The sequence below is a fragment of the Aotus nancymaae genome, unplaced genomic scaffold, assembly GCF_030222135.1.
Source record: "Aotus nancymaae isolate 86718 unplaced genomic scaffold, 86718_ANA_hifiasm-v0.15.2.pri h1tg000076l, whole genome shotgun sequence".
NCBI classification, from domain to species: domain Eukaryota; kingdom Metazoa; phylum Chordata; class Mammalia; order Primates; family Aotidae; genus Aotus; species Aotus nancymaae.
In genome coordinates this window covers 6310418-6323294 of record NW_026988491.1, presented here as the reverse complement: position 1 = coordinate 6323294, position 12877 = coordinate 6310418, and the positions used below count along the sequence as shown (strand labels likewise).

Here is a 12877-nt window from a genome sequence, read left to right as displayed (position 1 = left end):
AATACTGATACATTTTACTAAGTTAAAAATTGTTTTTTAAGACGAAGTCTCACTTTGTCACCCAGGCTGGAGTCAGTGGCACCATCTCGGCTCACTGTAACCTCTGCCTCCTGGGTTCAAGTGATTCTCCCATTTCAGCCTCCCAAGTAGTGGGGATTATAGGCATGCAACACCACACCTGGCTGATTTTTGCATTTTTAGTAGAGATGAAATTTCACTGTGTTGGTCAGGCTGGCCTTGAACTCCTGACCTCAAATGATCTGCCTGCCTTGCCCTCCCAAAGTGCTGGGATCACAGGGGAGAGCCACTGTGCCTGGCTTTTTTTTACCTTTTCTTTTCTCTTTTTTGAGACAGTTTCATTCTGTTGCCCAGGCTGGAGTGCAGTGGTGCCATCTCCACTCACTGCAACCTCCGCTTCCCACGTTCAAGCAATTCTCCTGCCTTAGCCTCCAAAGTACCTGCGACTACAGGCACACACCACCACACCCGGCTAATTTTTATATTACTAGTAGAGATGAGGTTTTGCCCTGTTGTCCAGGCTTGTCTAAAACTCCTGACCTCGAGTGATCCACCTGCCTCGGCCTCTCAAAGTGCTGGAACTCCAGGCATGAGCCACAGCACCTGGTCTAAATTAAAATTTAAAACAACTTAATTCAACAAATGATGACGAAGTGAGCAGAGGGAGAAGATATTTGTCACATATCTTCTCTTCACATATCTTTTTTTTTTTTTTTTTTTTTTGTGATGAAGTCTCGCTTCTGTCACCAGGCTGGAGTGCAGCAGTGCAAAAAGATTCATATTCAAAAACAGAAAAGTTCCTATATATTAATTAGTACAAATGCTCAATATACAACTCATTAGAAAAACAGAAATAAGACTTGAATATGTACTTCAAAAAGAGAAAATCTAGTACCCAGTAAACATATGAAAAGGTACGATAGCCTGGTGCCGTGGCTCATGCCTGTAATTCCAGCACTTTGGGAGGCCGAGGCGGGCGGATTGCGTAAGGTCAGGATTTCCAGCCAACTCTACTAAAACTACAAAAAAATTAGTCAGGTGAGGTGGCATGCGCCCGTAATCCCAGCTACTCAGGAGGCTGAGGCAGAGGAATTGCTTGAATCAGGGAGGTGGAGGTTGCAGTGAGCTGAGATCATGCCACTGCACTCCAGCCTGAGCAACAGAGCGAGACTCCCATCTCAAAAAAAAAAAAAGAAAACACAAAAAACACCCTGAAAATAGTCCAAATGCCCATCAGCAAAATAGATAAACTGAAATATTCTTACAATGTAATATTACAGAGCAAGGAAAATGAGCAAATTGCAACTCCACACAGTAACATGGAGGAATCCTAAAACCTTGAAACAATCAAGATACAAAAGAATACATAGAATATCATTCCATGTATTTAAGGCAAAGAGGCAAAACTAAACTGTATTGTTTAGGAATGTATGCTTAACAGGCAAAAATTAAAAGAAATTTAAGAAAGTGATTACCATTAAAGTTAGGATGGTGATTAACTCTAGGAAAAGGAGAGGGTGTGATTGGGAAAGGGTTTTACTTTTGTTGCCCAGGCAATGGTGTGATCTCTGCTCACTGCAACCTCTGCCTCCCAGGTACAAACAATACTCTTGCCTCAGCCTACAGAGTAGCTGGGATTATAGGCATGCGCCACTATGCCCAGCTAATTTTGTATTTTTAGTAGAGACACGAGTTTTACCATGTTGGTCAGACTGGTCTCAAACTCCTGACCTCAGGTGATCTGCCCGCCTTGGCCTCCCAAAGTGCTGGGATTACACAGGAGTGAGCCACAGCATCTGATCAATAAACTATTTCCGCTTTTTTTTTTTTTTTTTGAGACAGAGTCTCATTCTGTTGCCCAGGCTGAGAGCAATGGTGTAATCTCAGCTCACTGCAACCTCCATCTCCTGGGTTCAAGCAATTCTCCTGCCTCAGCCTCCTGAGTAGCTGGGGTTACAGGCGCACCCACCACTAATGCACACCAGCTAATTTCGGTATTTTTAGTAGAGACTGAGTTTCACCATGTTGGTCAGGCTGGTCTCGAACTCCTGACCTTGTGATCCACCTGCCTCGGCCTCCCAAAGTGCTGGGATTATAGACGTGAGCCATCACGCCCAGCCCAATAAACTATTTATTTTCTTTTTTTTTTTTTGAGATAGAGTCTTGCTCTGTTGCCAGGCTGGAGTGCAATGGCCCGATCTCAGCTCACTGCAACCTCCGCCTCCTGGGTTCAAGCAATTCTACCTCAGCCTCCTGAGTAGCTGGGATTACAGGCATTTGCAACCATGCCAAGCTAATTTTTGTATTTTCAGTAGAGACAGGGTTTCACCATGTTGGCCAGGATAATCTGGATCCCCTGGACCTTGTGATCCCCCCACCTCAGCCTCCCAAAGTGCAGGGATTGATTACAGGTGTGAGGCACAGCAAATAAACTATTTCTTTATCTGGGTGATGGTTACATTGTTTGTTTCAAAATGATATCTTAAATGATACATTTTTCCATACCTTTCTGAATCTGCATAATATCTAACAACTTAGGCTGGGGCACGGTAGCTCACACCTATAATAATCCCAGCACTTTGGGAGGCCAAGGCAGGCGGATCACTAGGTCAGGAGGTCAGAGCAAAACTCAGTTTCAAAAAAAAAGAAAGAAACCATGCCAGAGTTAGAGGCCACAGAGCTTCATATTAAGGCCATGGTTAATTTGTTTGAGAAGATGAAATAAGGCAGGCCTGAAGAGTACTCTGTGGACCATGTAGTAAACACTGTCAGGGTGCTGGTTCAGCTTATGAGGACTCCTTCTTTTCCTCTTTTTTTTTTGAGATGAAGTCTCGCTTCTGTCACCAAGCTGGAGTGCAGTGGTGCGACCTCGGCTCACTGCAACCTCCACCTCCCGGGTTCAAGCGATTCTCCTGCCTCAGCCTCCCAAGTAGCTGGGATTACAGGAATGCGCCACCACACCCGGCTAATTTTTGTATTTTTAGTAGAGATGAGGTTTCACTATGTTGGCCATGATGGTCTCGATCTCTTGACCTTGTGATCTGCCCATCTCAGCCTCCCAAAGTGCTGGGATTACAGGGGTAAGCCACCTCATCCAGCCTGGTTTTTTTTTTTTTGAGATGGAGTCTCGCTTTATCACCAGGTTGGAATGCAACTGTGCAATCTTGGCTTACTGGAACTTCCACCTCCCGGGTTCAAGTGATTCTCCTGCCTCAGCCTCCTGAGTAGCTGGGATTACAGGCGCCTGCCACCACACCTATCTAATTTTTGTATTTTTAGTAAAGATGGGTTTCACCATGTTGGCCAGGCTGCTCTCCAACTCCTGACCTCAGGTGTTCCACCTGCCTCAGCCTCCCAAAGTGGTGGGATCACAGGCGTGAGCCACTGCACCCGAGGACTCCTTCTATGAGAACTCCTTCTTCTGTCAACAGGGGCAGGATCTCAGCAGCTATGCTTGAACTCTATGACCTTCCTCTAACTCCTAGTTTATTATAGCAGGGGAAGAAAACTGACCCTTGCTGGACCAACCAAATTCATTCTCCCAAGACAAAATTTTGAAGCACAAAGATGTCACTGCTCAGGAAGAAGTGTCCATAATACCTGCTGAATAGGTCCCTCAAACACTCCTCAGTCCCATTTTGCCCAAGACCCACAGTGGATGCTATAAGAAACTTCCATAAATTAGTAACACCCTATTGCAAGCTACAGGAACCCAATTCAACTTAGTTTAAAAAAGAGCTTAACAGTAAGGGTTCCTGAGCAAACTGACAAGACTTTACCTAGATAACCAACGAAAAAAAGAGAGAAGACACAGATCACCAAAACTAGGAATGACAGAGAGGACATTAACACTGACCCTTAATAAATTCAAAGACTTATAAGGGCATACAATTAACTTTCTGCCAACAAACCGGAAAACTTAAATGAAGTGGAAACAATTCCAAAAAGCTGAAATTAGTAAAAGTAACTTAAGAAGAAACAGAGCTGGGCACAGTGGCTCACGCTTGTAATCCCAGCACTTCGGGTAGCTGAAGAAGGTGAATCATTTGAGGTCAGGAGTTCGAGACAAGCCAGACCAACATGGTAAAACCCCATCTGTACTATGAACACAAAAATCAGCCAGACGTGGTGGCACGCACCTATAAACCCAACTACTCAGGAGGCTGAGGCAGAACTGCTTAAACCAGGGAGGCAGAGGTTGCAGTGAGCCAAGATTGCGCCACTGCACTCCAGCCTGGGCCACAGAGTGAGACTCCATCTCAAAAATCAAACAAAAAGAAGAAATGGAAACTTAATAGATCTCTAACAAGTAAAAAAATTAAATGAGTAATTAAAATTTTTCCTATAAAGAGGTCAGGCTTGTAGCTCACACTATAATCCCAGCACTTTGGGAGGCTGAGGCAGCAAAACTGCTTGAGTCCAGAAGTTAGAAACTTCATTGAGCTCGTGCCACTGTACTACAGCCAGGGCGACAGAGCGAGACCCTGTCTCTAAAATAAATGAATAAATATTCCTACCAAAAAAAGCACAGATAGTTTCAGTGTTTAATTATATGAAAGATTTTAAAAGAAGTAATAGGCAGAGCACAGTGGCTCACGCCTGTAATCCCAGCACTTTGTGAGGCCGAGGCAAGCAGATCACCCAAGGTCAGGAGTTAGAGACTAGCCTGGCCAACATGATGAAACCCTATCTCTACTAAAAAATACCAAAGGGGCCAGGCGCAGTAGCTCACGCCTGTAATCCCAGCACTTTGGAGGCCGAGGCAGGCGGATCACGAGGTCCTGGTATTCGAGACCAGCCTGGCCAAAATAGTGAAACCCCATCTCTACTAAAAATACAAAAAATTAGGTGGGCGTGGTGATAGACGCCCGTAATGCCAGCTATTTGGGAGGCTGAGGCAGGAGAATTGCTTGAACCTGGGGAGGCAGAAGTTGCAGTGAGCTGAGATTGTGCCATTGCACTTCAGCCTGGGCAACTGTGTGAGACTCCGTCACAAACAAACAAACAAACAAAAAATTAGCCGGGTGTGATAGCAGGTGCTGTAATCCCAGCTACTAGGGAGGCTGAGGCAGGATAATCACTTGAACCTGGGAGGAGAAAGTTGCAGTGAGCTCAGACTGCACCACTGCACTCCAGCCTGGGCTACAGAGCAAGACTCCATCTCAAAAATAAACAAATAAATAAAATATAATAACAATACTCCACAAACTCTTCCAGAAAATAGAGGAACACTTCCAAATTCATTGAGACCAGTATCACCATAATACCAAAGACAAAGATTATTACCAAAAAGAAAAAAAAAGACCAATATACCTCATGACTATAGACATAAAAATCCTCAAAAAATAGTAGCAAACCAAATCCAACAACATATAAAAACCATTGTCATGGTTAAGATTAAGAGTCAACTTGCTTGAATTGAAGGACGCAAAGTATTGTTTCTGGGTGGATCTGGGTGTTTCTGGGTGTTGCCAGAAGAGATTAACATTTCAGTCAGTGGACTAGGAGAGGAAGACCCAACCACAATGTGGGTGGGCACCATCCAACAGGGGGCCAGCGCTGCTAGAAAAAGCAGGCAGAAGGTGGGATTAAGTCTTCTGGCCTTCATCTTTCTCCCATGCTGAATGTTTCCTGCCTGGGAACATCAGACTCCAAGTTCTTTGGCTGTTGGATTTTTGGACTTACACCAACGGTATGCCAGGGGCTCTCAAGCCTTTGGCCACAGACTGAAGGCTGCACTGTTGGTTTCCCTACTTTTGATGTTTGGGGACTGAGACTGAGCCACTACAGGCTTCCTTGCTCCCCAACTTGCAGACTGCCATATATATATATATATATATGTGTGTGTGTGTGTTTGTCTTATTAGTTCTGTCCCTCTAGAGGACCTTAATACAACTATATGCCATATAAACACCATGATCAAGTGGGATTTATCCCAGGAATGCAAGGCTGGTTTAACATCCAAAAATCAATGTGTAATACAGCATAATAGAAAAAAAACAAAAACCACATGATTATCTTAATAAATATAGAAAAACCATGTGATAAAATCCAGTAACATTCATAAAATCTATGAAAGGTCGCAAGAAAATAGATGACAGACTAAAAATACAGTAATTTGAAGATGATATATTTACAAACTTGTGAGTGTACAGGAACCACAAGGAACAGTGCAGGAACCTGAAGCTAGTAGAAGTAAGCTGGTACTACCTCTAGGCCCAAAGAGATGAGGGGAGAGAACAATTACCAAAATCCAGAAAGGGAGAGTTACACAGAGTCTGCCACATTATAAGGTGCTGAGAGCTTCAGTGGAGAGACACTGAAAGGTAAAAGGTAAAAGTAAAAAGGTAAAATTCTGAAAGTAACCATGATCAAAAGTAGCAGAAAGACACAAGAGCCAACGATGAAGATATAACTTCAAAACTAAGGAAAATCATACTCACTTCTGCTCAAAATCAGAATTTTAATGATTGACATTTCCATGCACTCAGAATGCTTTTTGACTGTAACATAAGGTACAAAATTTACGTATCTTATAGATGAGAAACTCAAAATAACAATGACAAAAGAAAATACCCATAATTACTACCTCACTCATTATTTGTAATTTATTTTTTTCATACACAAAATGTTTACGGAGTTTTATATGAACCATCATTCCAGTTATAATTTTTGTCTCAAGTTCCATCACTCACCTGGAATCAACCTTCTTCTCCATTCTCTGCTTAATCATATTTTTGATGGAAATTCAACCAGTGGCTTGACATACACTTCTCAGTGAGCAGATTCTTCATGTATCAAAGTCTTTTATCTTCCCCTTCTAACTAAATAAAAAAGAGAAAATTATTTGTACTCTCTCAGGAGCCACATTCTGAATAGCTACATGCCAGCTCCTAGTCTTCTGCCCTCTGTAATTCAACACTAGATTAACATGGGATAGGTCTCTGACTTAAAATATTATTTTTTAATTACATTTTTAAATTTTTGAGACAGTCTTGCTCTGTCATCCAGGCTGGAATGCTGTGGCACAATCTCAGCTCACTGCAACCTCCACCTCCTGGACTCAAGTGATTCTCCTGCCTCAGCCTCTCAAGTAGTTGGATTACATGCACCTGCCACCATGCCTGACTAATTCCTGTATTTTTCAGTAGAGACAGGATTCCACCATGTTGGCCAGGCTGGTCACAAACTCCTAACTGCAACTGATCTGCCCACCTTGGCCTCCCAAAGTCCTGGAATTACAGGGGTGAGCCACAGCACCCAGCCTCAGTGTGGTTTTGATTTGCACTTCTCTAATGATCAGTGATGTTGAGCTTTTTTTCACGTTTGTTCACCATATGTATGTCTTCTTTTGAAAAGTGTCTGTTCATGTCCTTTGCTCACTTCTTAATGGGGTTGTATTTTTCTCATAATGTTGTTAGACCTTTGTCAGATACACAAAGTGCAAAACTTTTCCCCATTCTATAGCTTGTCTGTTTACTCTGATGATAGTTTCTTTTGCTGTGCAGAAGTGCTTTAGTTTAATTAGATCCCATTTGTCAATTTTTGATTTTGTTGCAATTGCTTCTGGCATCTTTGTCATGAAATCTTTGTCTGTGCCTATGTCTGAAATGGTATTGCCTAGATTTTCCTTTAAGGTTTTTATAGTTTTGGGTTTTACATTTAAGTTTTTAAGCCATCTTGAGTTGGTTTTTATATATGCTGTAATGAAGGGGTCCAGCTTCAATATTTGCATATGGCTAGCCAGTTCTTCCAGCACCTGTTATTAAATAGGAACTCCTTTCCCCATTTCTTGTTTTGTCAGATTTGTCATAGATCACATGGTTGTAGGCATGCAGTCTTATTTATGAGTTCTCTATTCTGTTCCATTGGTCTATGTTTCTGTTTTTGCACCAGTACCATTCTGTTTTGGTTACTGTAGCCTTGTCGTATAGTTTGAAGTTGGGTGGCATGATGCCTGCAGCCTTATCCTTTTTGCTTAGTATTGTCATAGCTATTCATGCTTTTTTTGTTCCATATGAATTTTAAAATAGTTTTTTCTAATTATGTGAAGAATGTCAACGGTAGTTAATGGTAATAGCATTGAATCTGTAAATTGCTTTGGCCAATATGGCCATTTCATGATACTGATTTTTCCTATCCATAAGCACGGAATGTTTTTTCATTTGTTTGTGTCACCTCTGATTTCTTTAAGCAGTGGGTTGTAGTTCTCCTTAAAGAGGTCTTTCACATCCCTTGTTAGCTATATTCCTAGTATTTTATTCTTTTTGTGGCAACTGTGAATAGGAGTTCATTCATGATTTGGTTCTCTGCTTGCCTGTTGTTGGTGTATAGGAAAGCTTGCACTTTTTGCACATTGATTTGTATCCTTAGGCTTTGCTGAAGTTGGTTATCAGCTTAAGAAGCTTTTGGACTGAGATGATGGAGTTTTCTAGATATAGGATCAGGTCATCTGCAGTATGTCATTTTCTAAGAAAGGAAACTGAGAGGAGAGTGAGCCACACTCAAAAGGTGTACCTAGCTCTTTCTTCCTGTCTAGATGCTTCAGCACCTTCAACTTCCGTTCACAAAAACACCAGTAGAGGCCAAGATTTCTTATTTTTCCCCACATTAATTTTTATGGTTATCAGTGTTACTGTGTATAGTTTTCATTTTCTTTCTTTCCTTTTTTAAAGACAAGATTTCTGACCAGGCACAGTGGCTCATGCCTGTAATCCCAGCACTCTGGGAGGTCAAGGCAGTCGGATCACCTGAAGTCAGGAGTTCAAGACCAGCCTGCCCAACATAGTGAAACCCTGTCTCTACTAAAAATACAAAAATTAGCCAGGCATGGTGGTGGACACCTGCAATCCTAGCTATTCAGGAGTCTGAGGGAGGAGAATCACTTGAGCCCATGAGGCAGAGGTTGCAGTGAGCTGAGATTGCGTCACTTCACTGCGGCCTAGGAGACAGAGTACTCTGTCTGAGACAAAGAAAATGAAAGACAGGATTTCCATCTGTTGCCCAGGCTGGAGTGTAGCAGTGCAATTACGGCTCACTGCAGCCTCGACCTCCTCAGGCTCAGGTGATCCTCCCACCTCAGCCCCCCAAAGTGTTATGATTACAGGCATGAGTCACCATACCTGGTCTTTTTTCTTTCTCACATTGTCATCCCGAGTCTCACGTTGTCATTCAGGCTGAGGGACTATGGCACTATCACAGCTCACTGCAGCCTCAACCTCTCATGCTCAAGCAATCCTCCCACCATAGCTTCCCAAATAGCTGGGACCACAGGTATGTGCCACCATGATGAGCTAATTTTTTACTACTTGTAGAGACAGGGTCTTGCTATAGTGCCCAGGCTGGTCTCAAACTCCTGAGCTCAACTGATCCATCCACCTTGGCCTCCCAAAGTGGCTTTTGTTGTGTGTAGAGATAGGGTCCCTTTCTGTCACTCAAGCTGGAGTGCAGTGGCGTGATTATAGCTGACTGCAATCTCAAACTCCTGGGCTCTAGCAATTCTCCTGTCTTGGCCTCCCAAGTAGCTGGGACTACAGACAGGCACCACTGCACCTGGCCCAGTTTTCATTTTCTGGTTTTGTTTTTTTTTTTTGAGATGGAGTCCTGCTCTGTCGCCGAGGCTGGAGTGCAGTGGTGTGATCTCTGCTCACTGCAACCTCCACCTCCCAAGTTCAAGCGATTCTCCTGCCTCAGCCTCCTGAGTAGCTGGAATTATAGGCACACACCACCACACCCAGCTAATTTTTTTTTATATATGTATTTTTAGTAGAGACAGGGTTTCACCATGTTGGCCACACTGGTCTTGAACTCCTGACCTCAAGTGATCCACCTGCCTCAGCCTCCCAAAGTGCTGGGATTACAGGCGTGAGCCACCACGCTCAGCCATAATTTCTCAATTACATTTAAGTATAAATGGACAATCAAGAATCACAAAAAATTTGGAAAAGACCTCCGACAAATAAGAAAGAGACCAAAATAAACCCAACAAAAAAACTCTAAGTGCTACCACCCATGATGAAATCTGCTAAAAAACTGAACCTGGCCGGGCATGGTAGCTCATGCCTATAATCTCAGCACTTTGGGAGGCTGAGGCAGGTGGATCACTTGAGGTCAGGAGTTCGAGACCAGCCTGGACAACATGGTGAAACTTTGTCTCTACTAAAAATACAAAAATTAGCTGGGCATGGTAGTGGGCACCTATAATACCAGTTACATGGGAGGCTGAGGCAGGAGAATTGCTTGAAACTGGGAGGTGGAGGTTGCAGTAAGCCAAGATCGCAACACTGCATTCCAGCCTGGGCAACAAGACAAAACTCCACCTAAAAAAAAAACAAAACTGAACCTGAATATCATCAAGCCTTATCTAGAACTAAGTACAGTAAGTCCTCACTTAACGTCATCCTCACTTAATGTCATCGATAAGTTCTTGGAAACTACAACTTTAAGCAAAACGATGTACAAAGAAACCAATTTTACCACAAGCTGACTGATGTATAAACAAGAGTTAAGTTCCTATAATGTATTTCTGGACACAAAACATCACTAAACTTCAAATGCTTCTAATATTAAACACTGAAATAAGTATGAGCTACACATGCATGTATAGAAGATTCAGAAGAATAAGATAACTATTTATCCACTTATTCCAGTTCAGGGTCAAGGCTAGCTAGAGTCTATCCTGGCAGCTCAGGGCACAAGGAGGGAACGCATCCTTGTGGACAGGACGCCATTCATGGCATTGCACAGTCACACACACACTCACTCAGACTGGGATCATTTAGACACATAAAGGAACCTAATGTGCTTATCTTGGGGACATGGGAGGAAACTAGAGCATCCATCGTAAACTCAGGCAGGCATGAGGAACATGCCAACTACAGACAGACAGTGGACCCATCCAGAATTGATTTTTTCTTATCAATGTTATGTTTTGTTTTGTTTTTTGAGACAGTCTCACTCTGTTGCCCAGGTTGGAGTGCAATGGCACGATCTTGACTCACTGCAACCTCCGCCTCCCGGGTTCAAGCGATTCTCTTGCCTCAGCCTCCCGAGTGGCTGGAATTACAGGCGCATGCCACCACGCATGAATAATTTTTGTATTTTTAGTAGAGATGGGGTTTCATCAAGTTGGTCAGGCTAGTCTCGAACTCTTGACCTCATGATCCACCTGCCTCAGCCTCTGAAAGTGCTGGGATTACAGGTGTGAGCCACCACGCCCGGCCCAATGTTATTACAAAATGTATAGACTGAAAAAAAAAAAATGTATAGACTATATAATCAAAATAACATCTATTATAAAGAGGGTACTCTGCTAGGCATAGTCCTAAGCATTTTTCATGAACTACCTACTTTAATATAACTACCTCAGCAAGTGGTTATCAACTTCATTTTATAGATGGAATGCTCAAGGTCCCCAGCTAAGTGGTGGAACTGGGACTAGTATAGGCATACCTCAGAGATACTGAGAGTTCAGCTGCAGCCCACAGCAATATAGCTAGTCACGTGAATTTTTTGGTTTCCCAGTTCATATAAAAGTTATGTCAACACTTGTAGTTAAGTATGCAATAGCACTGTCTAAAAAACTAACGTACATACCTTAATATAAACTATTGGCCAGGCACAGTGGCTCATGGCTATAATCCCAGCACTTTGGGAGGCCAAGGCAGGAGAATCATCTGCAGTCAGTAGTTCAAGACCAGCCTGGCCAACGTGGCAAAACCACGTTTCTACTAAAAATACAAAATTAGCAGGGCGTGTGGCTGGCACCTGTAATCCCAGCTACTTGGGAGGCTGAGGCAGGAGAACTGCTTGAACCCAGAAGGCAGAGGCTGCAGTGAGCCAAGATCATACCACTGCACTCCAGCCTAGGTGACGAGAAGAAACTGTGTCTCGAAAAAAAAAAAAAAAATAGGCCAGGTGCAATGGCTCATGCCTGTAATCCCCGCACTTTGGGAGGCCGAGGCAGGTGGATCACTTGAGGCCGGGAGTTTGACACCAGCCTGACTGACCTGGAGAAACCCTGTCTCTACTAAAAATACAAAATTAACCGAGCGTGGTGGCGCATGACTGTAACCCCATCTACATGGGAGGCTGAGGCAGGAGAATCGCTTGAACCTGGGAGGTGGAGGTTGCAGTAAGCTGAGATTGCATTATCGCACACCAGCCTGGGCAACAAGAGCAAAACTCCATCTCAAAAATAAATTTAAAAAATATTTTATTGCTAAAAAATGCTAACAATTATCGAGTCTTCGGTGAGTTGTCATCTTTTTGCCAGTATATAGGGTCTTGCCTCCATGTTAACAGCTGCTGACTGATTGGGGTAGTGATTGCTGAAGGTTGGGGTGGCTGTGGCATTTTCTTTTTTCTTTATTTTTGAGACCGAGTCTGTCTCCGTGACGTGATCTCGGCTCCCTGGGTTCAAGCAATTCTCCTGCCTCAGGCTCCTGAGTAGCTGGGATTACAGGTGCCTACCACCACATCTGGCTTTTTAGTAGAGTCAGGGTTTTACCATGTTGGCCAGGCTGGTCTTGAACTCCTGACATCAAGTAAGTGCCCACTTCAGTCTCCCAAAGTGCTAGGATTACAGGCATGAGCCACTGCATCTGGTGGCTGTGGCAATTTCTTTTTTTTTTTTTTAAGATGGAGTCTCACTCTGTTGCCCAGGCTGGAGTGTTGTGGCGTGATCTCTGCTCACTGTACCCTCTGCCTCCTGGGTTCAAGTGATTCTCTTGACTCAACCTCCTAAGCAGCTGGGACTACAGGTGCACGCCACCATGCGTGGCTAATTTTTGTATTTTTTTTTTTTTTTAGTTGGAGTCTCCCGCTGTCACCAGGCTGGCATGCAGTGGCGTGATCTTGG

General features: G+C 43.4%; 1 protein-coding gene across 1 annotated transcript in view; it reads right to left on the bottom strand.

Annotated features, from left to right (window-relative positions):
• SFI1 (SFI1 centrin binding protein) overlaps nt 1-12877 on the bottom strand; it is a 109929-nt gene that overhangs the window by 92728 nt on the left and 4324 nt on the right. The window contains 2 exon segments of the mRNA XM_021665674.2: nt 6714-6751; nt 6753-6842. Coding sequence (XP_021521349.2) covers nt 6714-6751; nt 6753-6812 — 98 coding nt within the window. The 5' untranslated portion in view covers nt 6813-6842.